Here is a 19,566-nt window from a genome sequence, read left to right on the forward strand (position 1 = left end):
AAGTATATGTCGTAGCGCTGGTTGCAAGAGTAACCAATCTCCCTCTAAAATTTTTGAAAAACAAAACAAAAAACTATGAAGCGGTTTTACACAAGCGAGTCCAATTTAGACAGTTTTGAAATTTAAAAATAAGAACCGAATAATTTTAGTTGGGCTGAGTGGTCCAATTCGAATCTAGGAATCCAAAGACCGGTATGCCCAACCCTAATTTATCTAGTTGGGCTCACCCTTTGAGAGACCATAAACCGCAACCAAACAGCCCAAAACGACCAAACGTTAGCTGGTCGGTCGTTGTCCAACGCGGGCGTTAAGTCTCCTTCCCGCTTTAATCCCATCGCTTTAACCCAGCGGGACCCACAAAACAATCTGTACCGGTCACCCGAAATCTAACGGCCCAATAACTCACATCGTCACCCGCCCGTCACTCGGGCGTTCTCATTTCCCACCCTCCTCCCTCCTCCCTCCTCCTTTCACTCACATCGTTCGTTCTCCCGTCCCATTTCCTCCTCCTCCTCCTCCGTCCTCTTCCTTCATCCTCTGCAAATACTAAACGCTGCGTTTCGCCAACAATGCACTTCGATTCTCTCGAGAAATACTAAACGCTGCGTTTCGCTGAACTAGAACGACAATGGCGGACTGGATTTCCTCCAAGCTCAGAGCCGCCGAAACTCTCCTCCAACAGGTTCAATTCTTCTCCTCCTTCTCCTCCCAATCCAGAAAACTATAGAATTAAACGAAAATTAAATTAAAAAAAGTCTTAAATTTTTTTTTTTTAATTCTTCGAAACAAACAAGTCGATCTGCAATTTTTAATTTTTAATTTTTAATTTGGTGTTATTTGATTTTTGAGTTCTATATGTTTGGAGTAGTAATGTAAAATCCGTGTGATTGTGAAACGGACGGTTCAGATCGATCAGCAAGCTGCGGAGTCGCTGCGGAAAAACGAGAAGCAGATCGCCGACGAATTGAGCTTGGAAACTCCGACGAAAGCGGGGGGCAGTGTGCCTTTGAAGGATCAGTTGAAGAAGAAAACCCTAGAAAATCAAATTAGCGATTATCGCGGAAAATTAACCGGCGATCCGAGCTTAAGCATTGTTAGTAACAACATTAACATTAATGATGATGGTAGTAGTGGTAATAGTAATAGGGATAGAGAGATTGTTGGAATTCCGAAACCAAGGAAGAGTCTTACTGATAGTGACTGGACTCAACTCCTTAGTAGTACACCGAATCGGGGAACTACTTCTGCCGCGAGGCGTGGCAATGGTTTCCCCGGGGTTCGTAGTCTGAGGAAGGATGGTAGGAGGCAGGGCAGTGCCAGTTCCACATCGAGTTTGTCGGTTTTGGAGGCTAAGAGGAGTCAAAAGAGTGGTGGTAATAATATTGTGAAGACGCCGCGGAGGGCAAGTGTTGGGGAAGGAAGTAAGTTGAATGCGAAGGTAAGTGATGGGAAGGAATCTGGCTTTTCTGTTTCAGATACACCGGAGAGGTCTTCTCGTGTTGAGTTGAAGCGTGATGGTAAGATTTTGGAAGGACGAGAATTGGATTTTAGAGATGTGGGTTTAAACACTTTGGAGGAAACAAAAGATAAGGGAAATGAGGAAAATGGTGGGCGTTTTGATATTAAGGAGCTTTCTTCCGAGGGTAATTTACATTCAGTAAAGAAGGACGATGGGGTTTCTAATAAGAAGCTAGAAGGGGAGAATGTGGGTGATCGGTTGAGAAAGCATGAGTCTAATGAAGCCTCTAGAAGTTCTACCTCTGATGATTTAAAGAGAGGTTTTACTTCCGTAACTGATGGGAGCTCTGAGTCGGACACAGACTCAGGTTCAAGTTTTGATTCCGAGAGTGAGCGTGAAAAGGAGGAAAGGAGAAAGAAGAGGGAGAAGATTCTGGCGGAGAAAGCGGCAGCTAAAGCCGTGGAGGCCATCAAAGAGAGGGAAAATATTGTTGCCAGATTGGAGGGCGAGAAGCAGAGCTTGGAAAAAATACTTGAAGAGCAAGTGAAACAACAAGCACAAGAGGTAAGAATAAGATTATTAGGATTTTGTTCTTATCATTCTTCCTAGGTTGGCTGCATTAATCCTATTTTTTTCATTTTGTTTTATCTTAGGAAATTGAAGGTCTATATCATATTGCGTAAAATGTTATTACTTAAATTTACCTTCTGCTTCAGGCTTCAAAGCTGCAAATGACTATGATGGAAACCATGGAAGCTGCTGATTTAGAAAAGCAGAAACATAACAACACTAGAATGGAAGCCTTTGCGCGGTTGGCTAAACTGGAGGTACTACAACCTTTTTCCATCTGTTTCTTATGCGTATTAGAAAAATATTCTATTTCAGTCTGAGTTCATATTTTTTACCGCTACGTCTAGAAGTATGAATTTCCCTTTTTGTTGACCTTTTTAGTCCGTGCTCATATTTAGGAATATTTTTTTATTACTAAAGGTTAAAATTGGTTGCAGACTGCAAATGCAGACCTTGCAAAATCCCTAGCCAATGTTCAATGGAATCTTCAAGTAGAGGTATGATTGTATCCTGATTTAGATGATTGATGTGGTCCTATGGACATTTTATAATCTTCTGAATTGAAGTTTTGAGCAATATAGTTGTCCAGGTGGTTAAATTGTCTTGATGGTTCAAAAATGGTGGATGAAATCATACTGTAAAAATCGTTCCTTTGCTTAAAATCATTCCTTCTTGTCTTTCATTTAAATTTTTGGGAATTTGAAATGCTTCTCGTGTGCTTTGCCTTACTTCTCAATACTATTGTTTTTGTATTTTAGTCCTGCTGAAATGTTTCCCTTTTTCTTCTTTTATTCTTTTGGGAGTCCAGGTGAATCAGGTAGCAGAACTTCGACAGCAAATTGAGTTAAAAGAAGTGAACCAGGAAGGTAGGTTCTCTAGAATCGCAAACTAATGTATTGGGTGTGGAAGCCAGAAAACTTCTTTAAATTTATTTATTTTATTTTCATTTTCATACATAAATTTGATCTCGAGGGCTACCTCTTGCTAAAGTATTTAAGTATAATAAATGTTCTGATCAGTCCCCTGTGAACAATAGTCACAGGGTTTGGTTAACTAATCCCCCTTAACGATCTTAATTTGTGTTTTGATGAAGTGTGCTTGAATTTATGAGATATTACTTAGTAGATTAAGAATAGACCAACTTCTTTTTTGGCCTCATATTGACTTTATATAGCAAAGCAGTGAATAATTTCATGAAGTAAGGAAGATCTCCGACACTTATCAAACTAAATTATCAATGTTGAAATCAATGTTTGTGTTTGGTGTATCATTACGTGGAACTCTTTTTTCTTCTTATAGAGCTCAGAAGGAAGATCTCCGACACTCATCAAACAAAATTATCTCTAAAGAAAATGGCAGCGTCAAAAGGAATTGAACTTGAACGAGAGATTTTGGAGGCAGAGTATGCCTTTGTTACCGATAAAGTTGTGCGATTGCAAGATAAGGTTAGAGAATTTCACCATAATATTGAAAACTTGTGATAGTTTATTAACTACTGATCCATTATGTCTTTCCCCCGTTCGCTCTTTGTGTGTTAATACTTACTTTGGATGGGATGCTAACTTGATAGAATAGTGTGAAGAGATAGAGCTTGAACTATAATAAGCTTATGATTTAAAGCCTTTGACGGCATTGATTAAATGTTGTTTCCTGATAGAACTGTTTGATGATTCATATATTGCCCTCATGTTGTGATATAACTATTCACAAGATAAATTACGTGTTATGTTTCAGGCACAGAAGCTGGAAGCAAACATTGAATTCACAAGGAAAGAGATAGAGGATCCAACAAATATAGAAATTGAGCTCAAGCGAAGGCTTGCTCAGATGACTGACCATTTGATTCATAAACAAGCCCAGGTTTGTCATTCGAACCCCGTTCTTAATTCCCTTGGTCATTTAAGTGAGAGGTTTTATCTGGTTACCTAAACCCTAAACCCTAAATCAGGTTGAGGCTCTCTCCTCAGAGAAGGCAACTCTTATGTTCAGAATGGAGGTACGTTAATTATACCGATAACTCTTTTGTGGTGAAACTTTAATCCGCAAGATGATGTATCCGAGGGACAGTACTAAATTTATGCATTATGCAGGCTGTCTCAAGGTTGCTAGATGAAAGCAAGTCATTGACCGAATTTTCCGCTACCTCATCAAGGGACATAGAATCAGGCAGACCTTTATTCGAAGACAGAATCCGGTCGGGCAGGAAGCACCTGGGTTCAGCACTTCAGCAATTGGAGTCTTTATTCATGGCCGGAGTAGTGTTTTTGAGGAGGAATCCGACTGCGAAAATATGGTCCGGGATTTACTTCTTGTGCCTTCACTTGTGGGTTATTTACATTCTAATGTCCCATTCCCAAGCGTCAAATGAGATCAAATCCGGGTCTGTCATATCCTTGGAAAACATTAACAACACTGCTGGTGTATAGTACAGTATAATTTGTTTGTATTTTTATTTATTTTTTCTTTCGTTCATACGATCCCAGTCGTTTTTAGTGAATATAGGGGTAGTCAAGTTTGGCTGGGGCAGCGAGTCCACCTGTACACCCGAGTTCGAATTCCTATCTCCGTAGTTTAGATAAGATTACGATATTGCTTCTTTCAAAGAAGAGAAATAAGTCTATATTCCATTCAACTGTAGTATTATACTTCACCTAATAAACGTATACAATCGTTAGGAGTCGAAGTATTACATAAGAATAGTATGCTAGCCAATCTTCAATCCGTCGCTTCTTCGTTCTACCGGGCTTGTTCTACACCTTGCACAGATGGCAAACGTCTTACAAGTTAAAACAAACAGTTTGGCATATGAAAACATAATGCTAGCAAAAACGACAATGCACAAGTATAAAGATCACTCGTTTTCGTACCAGAACACAGTTTCAAACCCTGATTTTCCAAAAGGTTTCTTCCTATTGATACTTTAGACTGTTGATTTCCGACTTCTTTCACTCGTAGAATGTAAGCGCGCGCTGATCGTGTGTTTAAATTGCTTCTTGTTTAAGTGTTTTCCATGTGTGGAAGACTCGTGTTACGATTATGGAAAGCAAATATATGAACTCAACACTATATAACTTCGAACAGATTGTAGCCTCACCAGTTTGGCTCTTCCCGAGGAAGATTACGACTGTAGAGAGGAAACTCAAAGAGAAAAGTCGATTTGAACCACAATGGCAAGTTCTTGTATATAACCGGAGATAGCGGAATCAGAGGGCTGAAACAAAATATGTTGGTCTTCAGTTATTACAGTTCATACTCGAAAAACAAATACCAAAAGAAAAGCTGAAGTTTACCTAGTCGATCTTTTATACAGCCTGTATTCGTCCACGTTTCCAAACTTCTTATCTGCAGAGTCCTGTTATTGTTCAACCCGACATTGTCAGTTACAACTCTTCAAGTGCTATGAATTTGCAATGAGCTCAGAAGAAAGGGGAAGAAGCAAACCTCAAGCATTGGTATGCCACTGATGAAAAGAAGCAACAACGTGAGAAAGATCGGTCCAAAAATCACCAGCCACTCTGCACCTTTCAATACAGGCGTGGAAGCAATGAACACTCCCCACCAAAGGAATATCTGAGCAACAACATTTATCAAGGTTTCATTTAACTTTGACAGAATGAATGCAAGGCTACTAACATGTCGAAATTTGTTGGATGAAGGATGTTTCGATGCAATTGTGACTCTTGTTATGGGATAATTTGTAAATATGTGAGGCAGACAATGCAAGCATACGATGGAGGACGCAAAAAATCAATTAAAAACGTTTGTGAAGAACTTTTCGATACTAACCTCACCAAAATAGTTTGGATGGCGAGTGTATTTCCATAGCCCGACATTGCACCACTTTCCTCTATTTTGTGGAGAACCTTTGAATGTCAGTTTTTGCTGATCCGCTGCAGCTTCAACTGAAAAACCGACAAACCATATAACCCATCCAATTATGTCCGCAGCTTGGAGCGATGGTGTTCTGTTGCTTGCATTAGCAACTGTTACAGGTAAACTCACAGTCCATACCCACACAGCCTGCAGAAAAATCAGGTTGCTTTAAGAATCAAATCAACTTTATCCTTCCGAGAACAAGCACAACGCAAAGATGCACAATAAAAGCCGGAAACAGGGAAAGCAAGAGAACCTGAAATATCCAGAAAACTGCTAACTTCCCTATATTACCACGCATTTCATCAAAACGCCGATCCTCTCCCCATTGCAAAATCCTGATCAGGAAACGTTTTGTGTATTAAAATTGCGATTGGATTTCGATATAGGTAATGTTATACTCCATACTCATGTGGTAGTGCCTCAAGTATGCCGAATTAACACAAAAAGCATCACAAAATACCTCATCAGTAGGAACAACCCGAGGCGAAGACCCCATATTATCACAAGCAAACTCAACACTACCTGAAAACAAAAACATCAAGATTTTCTTTATCCAGTATCAACGCGATCTACGAGCAAATTAAACACTTTTGAGAAGAAATTAATAATACAATACCTGTCTAAAATGCCATGACCCCTTCACAACCAAAGTCAGAATAGCAAGTATAACAAAATTGGTACTTCCTGTGAAAGGTGAAAAGAAGAACAAATATAATTACACACACAAAATAATCAGAAATGTATCAAAATCCAGTCACAGCGTTTCTTGGCGACCAAACAATCCAATCAGTTTCTAATTAGTATTGATAAGCAGGAAATTAAGTTAATTAACTATCAAATTGTCCGGAAATAAATTCAGAGGGATGAATTACCAGCAAAGTCAGTGACTTTGTCGAACTTGAGAAGAGCAGTGATTATAAAGAACAACAACTGATACCCCACCTTCATCAACCAAAAAAAAAAAAAAACACCATATTTCAGAGATTATAGAGAGAGAAATGAATCTAATAGGAAAACAAGCATGCAGAACAAAAAAGAAGAAAGCTTTAGGGAGAGAGACAGAGAGAGGAAGAGAGAGATAATTACAGTGACAATGGCAGTGAGAGCTAAGAAATTGGAATCCAAGACTTTTCCCATGGAAATTGTTCTGGGATTTTGCTTCTGAACAAAAAGCTCTATTCTTTGCTTGCTGCTGCTGATATATCAAAAGTGGAAAGGAAGCTCTTTGAAAATTCAATACAACAGGAAAATGTTTGTGGCTGCAATTTTAACACCATTACTCCCTCCCTCTCTCTCTCTCTCTCTCTCTCTCTCTCTCTCTCTCTCTAAGAAGCTAAAAAGGAAATATTCTGTTTTAAAGTTTAAAATGTCATCAATTTCCTGTCCAATTTTTTGATAGGAAATGGATGACATTTTTTTTTCGAAATTGGTTGAAATCGGAATTTTCCAATCCGAGAATTTTTTTTAATGTGATTACGTATGCTAATTGTCATAATATAAGTGGTTGAACTTTTTTTTTCAAATATATAATCATTTGTATTATGACACTTAATGTATTAAACTGTGTTCCGGACGTACCCAATCTAAATTGAACCCTACACGTAACCAACTTGTAGACAATACATAATCAACAAAAATAAGAACCCAAATTATTTATTACACATTTTTTCCTTTTAGCAATATAAAAAATATACAATTAACACAGAAAAGAATGAATGATCCTCCTCATGCAGGTGCAATTGAGACTCTATCAACCTCAATAATATACTCTAGGGTTGCAGAAGGAGGAATTTGCAGACCAGGACCCAAATCTGCACCATTTTCTCCGAACCCCAAGCTTGGAGGAACCACCACTCTCCTTTTGCCACCTGCCTTCATGGATCTCATCACATACTCTATCCCTTCACATACTCCCTTGCTGTAAGGCTGCCTGGACCCCACCACCAGAGCCAATGGCTTCTTCTCCCGCTCAAATGTGTCCACAAACACCAGTCCGCTGCCTTCTACTTTGCCCTTCAGGTCGATGACCACCAAGTCCCCCGGCCTCGGGATAGCTCCGCCGCCGACTTTTAACTCGTAGTATCTGCGCTCGAAAATGCATATGTTTAATTAGGGTCCGTTTGGAACTACTTATGTAAATCCGCTTATGCTCGTAAGTTCTTCTAACGTCATTATCGAAAACACTCGTCGTAATTGTTTTTAGCTCTTCTAAAAGGGAAGGTAACATGAGAAATTACCCACCCTACTCGGCTAGTACTGCTCTCACCTGGACACGCCTAACTTCAAAGTTCTGATGTGATTACGTGCATGTCATTTGCCATGATAGCTACATTATGTATGTAGGGAGAGAGAAATGTACCTTATGCCACTAGGTAACACCACCTCTTCTTCTTTCTCAACATTTCTGCAAAAACACAAAATTGTTGCATCAAATGAAATTATACAATTTGGACATGTATGATATATGTATATATACATATATTTACAAACCTTGTGTTTGATTCTTGTTGGGAGACTTCAAGGCGGGTTTTAATTTGCTCAGAGACAACACCAACTGTGAGAAAGGCAGCCCAAGCAAGGCCAGCACCAATCCCAAACCTTCTGGTCAACGTGGAAGCTATCCAGTCTGTGGAGTCTGCCTTGGTTTTGGTCTTGGATGGCTTTTGCTGCTCTTCTTTTACCGGCGTCGTCGGCTGCTCGGATGAACTTGTGCTGAGCTGCTGAATTGGTGTCGGAGAATGTGGCGGTTGTGGAGGAAGATTTTGTGGCGGAGGCGGCGGCGTTTGTGCTGAGGAAGGAGAGAAGTGGTTTGGTCTTGTTAGAGAGTGGGAGATAAATGGGGAAGAACTACAGAAGGAGATAAATGGAAAATTTAAATGGTGGGTTGCCCTCTCTCTGTTTTGACTACAAGCCTCTTTTTTTATTACATTGCTGACCGTCTCTCTGATACATACGAATTCTGCGAATATGATTACGGCTTAACTCTATTAAATAGGTGGTAAGCAACGTTGTCACTGAATGAAGTACATATAACGTTATTAATCTGGCCACTTCTCTAATATAAGCAACGCGGCCGCCAAATGTTGTACAAATGATATTTTGTATATCGGATTCGATATGTCAATTTGTCAGTAGTTTTAGGATTCATATAGCTAACCCCACTTAGTAGGAAAAGACTTTATTGTTTGGATTCGATATGTCAATTTGTCAGTAATTCTCCATTTGCATTAAGCACGCTATTGATTTTTCACCTTAAGGTTCAGGCAACAAGAAACTCTTCCGATCGACGGACACCGGAAATCAAAACATTGATTACACCAATTGCCAATGAATTCTTTACAAACAAATGCACAACTTGCGAATGGCCGCCCTGTTGGGAATACAGAAACGAGGAGGAAACCGAAAAAGCAAAAAGAAAACGAAAACGAAAATTGGAGTATAGGTTAGGTCATGATCTTCAATCTTTCTCAGAAGCTGTTCCAATCAAATGTACGACTTGCCTTCATCCATATTTTGGCTGTCAAACGAGCCGATATTCACTGTTTCAGCCAGCCAGCTGGGGATTCTCCGACGCAGGATGGCTGGACCTTCTTGTAGCCACTGCCTACTTGTGCACTAGGTCTGTCCACTTCTACCTATCGGCTTCTGCAACGGTTTCAGAATTGCCATGATCTCAGTAAACGACGGTCTCAATCTTGGATCCCTGCAATGTTAATTAGGTTCAATGTAAGGTTTGTTCATCTGCCTAAATACACATTTGAACTGATTCACAAATGACAGACTACAATTATCAAAATCAAACAAGAAAAAAAGATTCCGAAAGTATACTCACGTTTGCCAGCATTTTCGAATGAGATCTGCAATTGCAGGATCTATATTATCTGGAATATCAAGACGGCGATGTTGAAATCCAACTGCACCAACAACTTGCATTGGGTTCATTCCTCCCCATGGCTGTTGCATCGTAAAGAGCTCCCATAAAATGACCCCATAGCTATAAACATCGCATCTGCACAGTAAACCAAATTTATATATATCAGTAAAACACCAGCTACGGTTACAAAAGTTAAATATATATAATAAAGCATTTGGCGGGGAGATATGGGCATACTTTTCATCCGAAGGTTCATTTCTTAGCACTTCCGGAGCCATCCATTCAGCCTGAAGATATAAGTTTCAAGATTTAAAATATCAAACATATGCAACATTTGAGAAAGAGTAAGTTGTTGAGTAAGGGCTTTACCGTCCCTGCAGTCGACCTCGAGGAGAGAAATGTGCTGTTCTTCATTCGTGATAATCCAAAGTCACAGACCTAATAGCAAACAGAAAACTTCACATACTACCAAACTGATCTCTAAATATACATTAAAGGTGTTCAGGAATTTCGCCAAAGAGATAAGAAACACACCTTCACAACCCAGTTCTTATCGACAAGAAGATTTGGAGACTTCAAATCACGGTGTACAATTACTGGAGTGCAGTTATGCAAGTAATTCATTCCGCGAGCCTGAAAATTTAATCATTGAAAAAATAAGTTAAGCTAGATGAAGTTATCAATCACAATACATGATTGTTGGCTCATACTGGAATAAACCGCAGGAACAAGAGAATATTACAGCATCAAGAGCCATCCTCAAGCGCCTCCGCTCATCTAATTGATTGTTAGGCCGGTGTAATAACCTGTATAAACTACCTCTGCAAAATATGACGTCTATTAATAACGCATGAAAATAATTAATTAATCAAATCAACACAATGCAGTTCTTAAACTTCTTATATACATAAATATATAGACCAAGATTAAAACAACAGAATTCTATAAGACAAAAAACACAAAATCAGTGCTGTGTTTTGTTTCAGCCAGACTATGATTCCAAATAAATATTAATATTACCTATTTCAAAGAAACTGAGGGTAATAGTTAAAAAGAAAATACAATAAAATCCAATCCTCGTGAAGGTACTTGCGTTTTGAAGGGAAAAAAAATGGTTGCATTCTCAAGGCAAAGAAGCTCCTTGTACTCGTACAGTATTAAGAATCAAGAACTATTAGTGACGTCAATATGAGTTGAATCCATCAAAGATGTCGAAAGTAACGTTTTCATAAAAAGAGAAAATGAAAGTTCTGGAATACCTTGGAAGAAATTCTGTAACAATGGAAAGATTTGGAGCGCGAGTTATTGCACCCATGAAGAGAACAACATTAGGATGCCTGAGTCTTTTCATCATCCGAACCTTCAAATTTTACAAATAAAAGATTAACCTCAATATTTGAAGGAATGATTCAGGAAAGCACATTAAACATGGACAATATTTCTACTTTACCCTCTAACTTCCTAAACATCAATTCCATTCCAATGCAATTGTGATTCCATAACATTTTAATGTTTATTCCAGCAACCAACTGCTGCCTAAGTACATAGAATGATACAATGTTACACCAGGGAGAGAGAGAACTATTTACTTCATTCACTATAACTACACGAATCTAGAACACCTAAAGCGATAACCGAACCATGGTGGTCCCTACAAAGTTTTAACTACATTTATATAAAAAGTGGAAATAATTCTTATGTTAAGTAGCGTACTGCTCCACTCCTCTCCCTCTCAAACAAACTTTTTCCTTCAGTGCCACCTTCTTAGCAAGGAAATAGCATGAATTGATGCCATAAAATGATCAAACACAAAAAAATTCATGAGATGGACGAAGGCCGAAGCTTTTACCTCACTTCTGAATTCATCAAGTGATTCGCCCAATAAGTCTTGGTCTAGAAACTTCTTCACAGCAACCTCCTGCAAAACCAAATAACGAAAATAAGCTCAAAACTCCCACAGCAGACAATACCGCAATGGCTAAACTTTTAGGAAGAGCATCTGAAAACTTACAGTCCCATGCCAGTCTCCATGATAGACCTCCCCATACGATCCTGCAGTATCCAGGGTGCATGAACATATGAAATTAGAATTTGAGTATGGGACAGAACACCATTTAGACTATTTTTGTTTAGATATGAGAAGTACAATATTTATAGCATAATGCAGAGGTCAGTACCAAGTCCAATACGTTCACCCAAGGTGATGTCCTCCCAGGGAATCTCGCAGTCTGCAACATCATCAATTGTGACATCAGATTTAGTGCTTTCATTACCTGCTGATCGATCTGATATTCGCTCGCCTTCTGAATTAACTCCTGAAGCATCATGCTCACGGCCACCACTGCCCCTTGGTTCAAAACCACCACTTTCTGAATCTCCATTACTTCTCATGCCCGGCTCATATTGCTTACTGACAGCTACAGTTGTTGCAACCACAGCTGCAGCAGTAGCAGTGGCAGCAGCAGCCACAGGAAGTTCGAGACTTGTGTCAGTACTTGTTTTTGCTGCAGCGACTACCATAGACGATGCAACAACAGCTGCTGCGGCTGCCGCTGCTGCAGCAACAGGGACATTATTTGTATATTTAACTGGAGATGCTTCGGACTGCGATGAGATATTCTGGCCAGTTACGTCCCTCGTATCAAGTGGAAGGCTGACCCCTAAACCTTCCACAGGCTTAAGAATCTCCGGTTGACCGGAAGTACTAGCTTTAAGATTCACCCTTTGCTGAGGCAAAGGAGGCAGAAAGTGAGCTGGCCTTTTATCATCTTGAATTTTAAATTTTTGTGTTCCAAACCTTTCTTTATTTTCGTTCTTATCTTCTGCCCGGTGTTTGGTCTCGACTGTTGTCACATCTAACTCCTCTGGATATATCTCCCTAAACAAGTTCGGGGGAGCAACAACACCACTCTCGCGTAAAACATCATGAAGCTTTTGAGCTAGATTTGGATTCTCCTTGGCAGCAACAATCATGTATTTAGAAACATCCTTAACCTGCTTTTTATTAACGGCTGGAGAACTAACACCTTGAGTCCATGAAGGGGATCTCGTATGTGCAAAAGGATAATTTGGCTTTTCTGGAAGTTCCTGCACCAGCATCTTTTCTACGTCAGAGGCATATCTAAATTCATCTGAAGGCATCTTGGGTTGTTCCTCGAATTCAGTTGGTCTGGGTAGATCACAAGAAGCTGGTTCTTCTCTCTCTTCGGTATCCCTTGCGGAAGAACCAAAATTTCTTAACCTGGATTTCTTCTCTAATGTTCCAAAGTCTGAATGATCTTCAAACGAACTCCCAACTCCACTACTGGAAGAAGCAACATGAGAGGAATCAATGTCTCTGGACAGAGGACTAGCAGAAAAGTAAGATTCATCATATTCTATATGTGATCCAGCTGCATCAGATGGAATAAGTGTGCCAGGGTCTGCCATCAGATCAACAATATACTCCCTGAAATTCACATTGTACATACCTTAAAAACAGATTAAGACTGTGGAACTTCAAATGAGAAAAACATAAAGAAACACACTTTAATGGCAAGAACATTTTCGGCAATATTTGACAATTAACACGTCCAAAATAGCTTATATATGCTTGTAGAATCATTTCTTAAGGCGTGAAAAAAAAAGAGGCAAAAACACCATGTAATCAAGGACTTGTCTTCATTAAGGGTGACAAACTTGTAAGAAAATTTACCTATCATCAACTTTTACAAAGTTCATTGCCACATCACTGGACCCGGTGTATTGTTGTCCTTTCACCAACCGGCATGGGATGCTCACACTATCAGCCAAAACCTAGTTACCAACATAACAGGTGAGTGATAAGCAACCAGTAATGAAAAAAATATGATGGAAAAAAGCATACATGCCACTGTTGAGAGCAAGTACCTTGAACAACAATGCACGATGTCGAGCTAATCCAATCGTCAAAGAACCAAGTGGCAAAACCATGCTACCAATGGTTCCTTTCAAACTGTAACTAAGATTTTTCCATTCTCTCAACATGTTTTCAGGATTCGCAACTGGTCCACCCATATGGTCAGCAACTAAAAGAGCAAGTTTTCCCACCAGATTACTGTTTAGAAAAGCCAGAGGATCTGAACTTGACTTTACAGCCATTTCTAGGGCCACCTGTTCAAGTTTCAACAAATTCGCATCGGCAGCTCTATTGACCAAAACTGCTTCCCAGGTGACACTATCTGACAAAGGTGTTCCTTGCAGATCAACAAGGGAAGGCATTCTTTCAGAGGTTGACTCCGTCAATATTCCATACAGATCATAGAAACCATCCATGACCTTGTCATCATAGCTAAGAGCATTGTAATTCTGTGAAGAATGGATAAATCTACGATATGAGACGGAATTAAACATTACAAAACTGAAGAGACAATTAAATTCAAGAACCAAGCGAAAACATAACATAGAAGTAGAACACAGATGTGAGCTTCTAGGTTGAAGGGTTAAATTTTCAATATAGCCATGTTGATGAGCAGACAGGACAGGAATACTCCAGTTTTTGGCCGTTGTTCCTGACACTAGGAATCTATTTATTCCTTCCCAAAATGTAGAAGTCCCACCCACCCTTCACCCACTTGCTTTCCCAATTTTTGTACAGGTATAGATTGTGTATATTCACTACTCGTGCTTTGGCACAAGTAGATGCAGATGTGACACAGCACCGTTGATGATGACTTACAACTACATTGTTCAAACTGCTAGAAGGTTATCAATAAAAGGTCTCCGGTGTCTCATTCATCACAGGTAATGAAGAGGCAAGGATCACAGGAGCAATGATGTTGACACCAATGCTTTTCGGTACAAACTTTTTTTCACACTTTTGGCAACGAAGGTAACTAAAGCCTAGTACTTACAATACTATCATCTACGAACAGACGACAACTGAAATTCGTTTCTCTGTATATAGTTTCCGGCATATTATAAGCAGAAAGTTGGCTAACCAAACAAATTCCAAGTTTAAATTTAATGAAGGAATGTTGATCACCGTTCGGTCTAGTTTGAATGTATTCGAAGGTAATGAACAGTAAGTCAACCGAAATTCATTCAGAGTAGTACATGAAAAGAAACGTACCCAGTAGCGGTATGCTATAACTTCAGCTGGAGTATTATCAGGAGCACAAGACCCCAAGCTAATCTGCTTAACAGCCTCAATCTGAACTGCCTCTGGATCCTCCCTAGCACTCAATTCCAAAGCCAATTGAATCTGATACTCTTCTGCTATATCAGCATCCCTCGAGGTACTAGACCCCGAATCACGCCTACCTGTATCCGAAACAACATCTAAACCACTCCCACTAACAGCTGCATCAGGTGGCTGCTCCACTCTCGCTGCCGTATTGACATTTGAAGATGATGGGGGACTAGGGCCATGCTTATTGGCTACTGAATTCAACCAACCCGAAATCCCCGAGGAGGGTTTATGGTCAGAACCCTGATGGGACCTCGGGTGCGAAAGCCTTTCGGTTTCAGGGGATGATTTGCGAATGGACTTACTGCCCCTTGATGAAGCTGCAGACCCTTCTGAATCTTCTGATTGGTTGGACATGATATGCAGTTTCTTAAGAAAGTTCTTCATATCGTTTTCATAAGTCACAACAAAATCGAAGGCCAAAGAAATAAAAATCTGGCCATAAACATCTCCATTGTCTTGGACCAAGCATGAAATCCTAAGCACTATATCACCACAACGCAAGCAAACTGAAAAGCAATCCAAAAAGCCCTTTTTGCAGAAGCACTTCACAGAGCCCTTCACAGGGTCAAAAAAACCCCACTCATATCCAAAAGCCAGAAATCACCATTCCAAGCAATACCCAGTAAAGTTTCGACCTTTACCAATACCAAGACAACCCCAGATGCTTAGATTGAAAGTACTTTTCCACAAAGCAATACAACTTCAACCCAGAAACAAATACCCACAAGAGGATTGTATCAATCAAATATCAAAACTTTGATCCATGTTACCTCCTCCAAGAAGCAAAATTTTCCGAAAACAGAGAGAGAAGTGGATCTTCTTCTTTCTTTGTATCCAAAAACAGAAAAAAAGCATAGAGAAAAGAGAGAAGGGTATTGGTATTAGTTTGAAGTTTGAAAAAAAAGAAAGAAAAATAAAAGAGAAAAAAAGGGGGGCAGGTAGCGGAGGCAGAAGCCAGCAAAGACCAGCAAGTGGGAGCGTAGGACCTCGAAGAGAATGACCCACTTGAGTTGAGGTGAGGAGAGAGAAAGTAAGAGAGAGAGAGAGAAAGAACGGAACAAGCTTTTCAAGGATAACTCAGTCCCATAGAAAGGTTAAATTGGTGGGAAACACATACACTGATACACATCCAGCCGTTCTCTCTCTCCTCTTTCCCTCTCTACGTACACACATATTTGTGTACAAAACTGGTTCTCTAATTCGGTCATTCCGTTGGGGAACTGGAATGGTTCTGAGATTTGCATAATTCCCCATTGTAGTTATTGAGATTTGAAATCAATAGAAGTAATTCCTAAGTTTATCCACCATCAATTATTTTAGTCATTCCATGAAAAATTTCTATTAAATAAGGCTAAAATGACAACAAAAAAAAAAAAAAAACTAATGAAAATGGCTTGAAAACTTTGAGTTTTAACGATAAGGACGAAATAAAGGGTAAAATGAATAATATCAAGTTTGACTTTTTAGTGTACAAATGTGATTTTTCGTTAAAATGAACATTACCGTGGGCTTTTCGTAAAACTCTCCAAAAAATACTCTCAATTTTTGTCAAATCATTTGGCCCATTGTTTATTAAATTGAAGGTATTTTTGTTATTTTAGTCTTTATTTAATATAATTTTTCATTGAAAGACTAAAATGATTGATGGTAGACAAACTCAGTGATCACTTCTATTGATTTTAAATCTCAGGGATCAAAGTGATGAGTTATGCAAATCTCAAAAATTATTTTGGCTAAAAAATAATTTTGAATTGCATAAGTCAAAGAAGAATTGAGCGATAAAAACGAAGAAAACGTGCAAAATTAATTTCCTAAAAAGTAATGAACTCTAACTCTATATTCTAATACCATCCCTCCAAAAAAGTCAAATTCTTTCAAAACTAAGAGTCAAATGATTCATCTTGCACCGCGAGTCTCCATTCCTCAATATTGCTTATATAAACAAACAAAAATTAAATTAAATTTCGTATTTTGTAATGGCCTCATTTGTCCATTTATGATTAGTAAACACGTAAATAAGCTGAGTATAATTTCTTAATTCTAATTCTAAGTACAAATTAGGAAACATGCCGAATTTTATTTACATCGTATTTACAATTTCACACAAGTCAAATTTTCTTCATGTTATATTTACAGTTTCACACACGTTCAATAAAAACAAAAAACATATAAATTTCCTACAACGGGCTCTAATTAAATAATTTGTTTTGTTGGTGGGCAAATTCCATTTTGCTACTTGTTCAACTGTATTTTTCCAATGTTTGAAAACATTTCGTGTATCTTTTGTCTCCAATAAAGTATTTAAATTTTCTCTCAGTACTAATAAATTCAACTTGCAACCTCTTTTTTTTTTTTTTTTTTTTTTATCTTTTTATCATCTCTTTTATTCGCAATAATTCTTCAGCAACCTAATATTTTTTTTTGGAGAGATATTGTATTTGCGGGCCATGTGACAATAAAGCATGTTATATTTTTGGGAGGAATTTTTTATTTGTGTTGTACACAATGACCACAATCTTGCGCGAGGAATGAGTCCTAGCAGGTTGAACACAGATTTTTTTTTTGTTTTTTGTGCTTGAATGACACACCTTGACTTGAAATGTTCATATGTTTATTTAACTCAAGATGTACTAGCCGACACCTAAACAAGTGACAAAGCCAGCACATCACGATTCAGATGCACACGTGAACATTTTCGGTTGGAGTGTGTCATTGAAGATAAAATGAATTACTATATTTATTAGGTGTCTTAGTTGTTATGTATGTGTGTGTGTGTATTGATAGATACAAAATCCAATATATAATTCAAGCCAACAAATATAAAAGTATATATATTATGTACAATAGATACGTATACATACATGCACACGCACGCATATAAGCATGCCCTCTACAATGGAAAATACAAATAAATCAAATTTAGTTGAACAATCCACTTTTATATTCAGGTTTGTGAGTCTTACATCAAAGAACACAAGGATAGCTAGGATACGTACTGAAAATGTCACAGTATTTGGAAAAGAACAAAGTTATGTATTATTTTGTTCTCAATATAAATTAGGAATAGATCTTCAAAGGTAATTAACAAAGTACAAAGTTTTTATTATTAATCTCTTGAAAATGTAGTTAACCAGTTAAATTCAAAGCTCGTAGCTCGAAGATAAACAAACCCAAGTGATTGAGAGATTTTTTAGTGTGCTAGAATAAGGGGCGGAACATTACATGTCATTATATAATTAAAGTAAATTTTTTTTTTCAAGTGTTTCTCCAATTATATATAATAATAGCATGTGGTGTTTTGTCCCGTATTCCAATACCATTGAAAAATCTCGCCTAAGTGATTAGTTAGCTCGTCTATTAAAAATAACAAGCTTTGAGCATGTGGCCTAACAATGGAAGAGTACATGGTGTGCACTCAGAATATGATAATATGGATCAAATTTTACGACAACGATCGTACAAATTAGAAGTATTCAATTGTTCCAGGCACGCGGGAGGAGAAAAAACGGATTACAGCTATGTAATGTAGGGGCTTTCCACGCATAAACCCAAATAGTAGTGAAGTTTGATTGTTGACCAATAAATATTACTGGTTTTGGAGTCAGCTTTTGGGGTGTGTTTTTTCTTTTGTTGGTATATGTTATAATACGTATTTTATTAATCATACCTGTTTTTTTATATATAAGATCATCATTCACTGTCGATCATTATTTTCCTTCTCTGACTCTAGCCACTAATGAGAGGAGGCAGAGCCAGCGCTTATGCTTCCTCCCTTCCCCTCCTAATTTTTTTTTACCACTCATTTATGTCTTTCTTCTAGTGAATGATATCCTCTTGTGGTGATTTGATCTGAGCTATGCTCAGATCTGAGTTCCCCATTGAGGACTTTCTTCTCATGTCAAGTTCACTAAACTTCGATGCATCATAGATTTGAAGGACTTTGTTGAGGTTTACTCATGTAGAAACATACAAGTGATGCATGCCAAATTTTTTTTTCTTTCTAAAATGTGGTTGTGTTTTACTTATTCATGTGTTGTAGTACGGGTGAATCAAGATCATTGGTCGCTTTTATGTGCAGCTAAATTATTTGAGACCAAATTTGAGTCTGCATATCCCTCCATTGTTCTTCAGGTTCTTTATGGGAATATGCAAAGAAATATATGGTGGCGCTGCTTAGGTTTAAGGTTGTGGGTTAAAGTAGGGTTTATATATTGTGGGTTGTATGGGTTTGGTTTTGGGTATTGCTTGAATGTTATGATGTGAGTTTTTTTTTTAATTTTATTTCGTAGTATTTTTTGATCCCTTTAGCCGTCTTGTATGGTTAAATTTTTCTTAAAGGTCATTATTGACTTGTATTATAACATATGATCAATCGGTAAAACACAATTACACATTTATGAAAAAGAAAATTAGACATGCATGACATATCGGTTTCTTGATATATGTACATTAACTTTACTAAATAATTAAAAACGCATCTAAGTTTTGTTTTTCTCTTCTTTTTTATTTATTGATCAAAATGACAATGACTTCACATATTGTACCTTTTCAAAGGTTCTTCGGGTTCATCGGAAAATG

General features: G+C 38.2%; 4 protein-coding genes across 8 annotated transcripts; 1 reads left to right on the top strand and 3 right to left on the bottom strand.

Annotated features, from left to right (window-relative positions):
- Positions 1–433: 433 nt before the first annotated feature.
- On the top strand, positions 434–4,679 carry LOC103950579 (golgin candidate 2-like). 2 transcript variants are annotated; one of them, XM_048587640.1, is made up of 10 exons: positions 436–543; positions 593–682; positions 908–2,023; positions 2,176–2,286; positions 2,467–2,526; positions 2,838–2,895; positions 3,329–3,474; positions 3,764–3,889; positions 3,978–4,025; positions 4,120–4,679. In XM_048587640.1, the coding sequence occupies exons 2-10, from the start codon at positions 629–631 to the stop codon at positions 4,453–4,455; spliced, it is 2,055 nt and encodes a 684-aa protein (XP_048443597.1). In that variant the 5' UTR covers positions 436–543; positions 593–628; the 3' UTR covers positions 4,456–4,679. The 2 variants fall into 2 exon arrangements, with proteins under 2 accessions (XP_009360085.2, XP_048443597.1); XM_009361810.3 differs by having other exon boundaries at positions 434–682.
- On the bottom strand, positions 4,633–7,198 carry LOC103950578. 4 transcript variants are annotated; one of them, XM_048587642.1, is made up of 11 exons: positions 6,992–7,198; positions 6,778–6,847; positions 6,522–6,589; positions 6,366–6,427; positions 6,159–6,240; positions 5,816–6,049; positions 5,471–5,599; positions 5,320–5,381; positions 5,124–5,240; positions 4,897–5,018; positions 4,633–4,779 (listed from the first exon to the last, which is right to left on the bottom strand). In XM_048587642.1, exons 1-11 carry the CDS (start codon positions 7,040–7,042, stop codon positions 4,766–4,768), a joined length of 1,011 nt encoding a protein of 336 aa, XP_048443599.1. In that variant the 5' UTR covers positions 7,043–7,198; the 3' UTR covers positions 4,633–4,765. The 4 variants fall into 4 exon arrangements, with proteins under 4 accessions (XP_048443599.1, XP_048443598.1, XP_009360083.2 ...); XM_048587641.1 differs by having other exon boundaries at positions 4,633–4,785; XM_009361808.2 differs by lacking the exon at positions 4,897–5,018 and having other exon boundaries at positions 4,633–4,785; positions 6,992–7,196.
- A 313-nt stretch (positions 7,199–7,511) lies between these two features.
- On the bottom strand, positions 7,512–9,415 carry LOC103950669 (peptidyl-prolyl cis-trans isomerase FKBP17-2, chloroplastic-like). The gene is made up of 4 exons (XM_048587883.1): positions 9,406–9,415; positions 8,396–8,882; positions 8,265–8,309; positions 7,512–7,988 (listed from the first exon to the last, which is right to left on the bottom strand). Exons 1-4 carry the CDS (start codon positions 9,413–9,415, stop codon positions 7,631–7,633), a joined length of 900 nt encoding a protein of 299 aa, XP_048443840.1. The 3' UTR covers positions 7,512–7,630.
- LOC103950670 (probable serine/threonine-protein kinase SIS8) lies at positions 9,195–16,069 on the bottom strand. The gene is made up of 13 exons (XM_048587604.1): positions 14,869–16,069; positions 13,668–14,105; positions 13,474–13,574; positions 11,957–13,227; positions 11,791–11,831; positions 11,629–11,697; positions 11,039–11,139; positions 10,522–10,600; positions 10,314–10,412; positions 10,149–10,217; positions 10,017–10,066; positions 9,738–9,914; positions 9,195–9,608 (listed from the first exon to the last, which is right to left on the bottom strand). Exons 1-13 carry the CDS (start codon positions 15,370–15,372, stop codon positions 9,521–9,523), a joined length of 3,087 nt encoding a protein of 1,028 aa, XP_048443561.1. The 5' UTR covers positions 15,373–16,069; the 3' UTR covers positions 9,195–9,520.
- Positions 16,070–19,566: the final 3,497 nt, after the last annotated feature.

The sequence above is a fragment of a genome, unplaced genomic scaffold (assembly GCF_019419815.1).
Source record: "Pyrus x bretschneideri cultivar Hongxiangsu unplaced genomic scaffold, Pyrus_bretschneideri_v1 Contig27, whole genome shotgun sequence".
NCBI lineage: Eukaryota > Viridiplantae > Streptophyta > Magnoliopsida > Rosales > Rosaceae > Pyrus > Pyrus x bretschneideri.

Excerpts from the sequence above, each read along its gene's own strand:
- LOC103950670 (XM_048587604.1), bottom strand. The coding sequence starts at position 15,372 with ATGAAGAACTTTCTTAAGAAACTGCATATCATGTCCAACCAATCAGAA. Across the intron at positions 10,601-11,038 it reads GTTACAGAATTTCTTCCAAG|AGGTAGTTTATACAGGTTAT; the intron begins GTATTCCAGAAC and ends CATATTTTGCAG. Across the intron at positions 9,915-10,016 it reads AATGAACCTTCGGATGAAAA|ATGCGATGTTTATAGCTATG; the intron begins GTATGCCCATAT and ends TTTACTGTGCAG.
- LOC103950579 (XM_009361810.3), top strand. The coding sequence starts at position 629 with ATGGCGGACTGGATTTCCTCCAAGCTCAGAGCCGCCGAAACTCTCCTC. Across the intron at positions 683-907 it reads CCGAAACTCTCCTCCAACAG|ATCGATCAGCAAGCTGCGGA; the intron begins GTTCAATTCTTC and ends CGGACGGTTCAG. Across the intron at positions 2,896-3,328 it reads AAAAGAAGTGAACCAGGAAG|AGCTCAGAAGGAAGATCTCC; the intron begins GTAGGTTCTCTA and ends TTCTTCTTATAG.
- LOC103950578 (XM_048587641.1), bottom strand. The coding sequence starts at position 7,042 with ATGGGAAAAGTCTTGGATTCCAATTTCTTAGCTCTCACTGCCATTGTC. Across the intron at positions 6,050-6,158 it reads CAGTTTTCTGGATATTTCAG|GCTGTGTGGGTATGGACTGT; the intron begins GTTCTCTTGCTT and ends ATTTTTCTGCAG. Across the intron at positions 5,382-5,470 it reads GTGGCATACCAATGCTTGAG|GACTCTGCAGATAAGAAGTT; the intron begins GTTTGCTTCTTC and ends GAACAATAACAG.
- LOC103950669 (XM_048587883.1), bottom strand. Across the intron at positions 8,310-8,395 it reads CAACAAGAATCAAACACAAG|AAATGTTGAGAAAGAAGAAG; the intron begins GTTTGTAAATAT and ends GTGTTTTTGCAG. Across the intron at positions 7,989-8,264 it reads GTGTTACCTAGTGGCATAAG|ATACTACGAGTTAAAAGTCG; the intron begins GTACATTTCTCT and ends TTTCGAGCGCAG.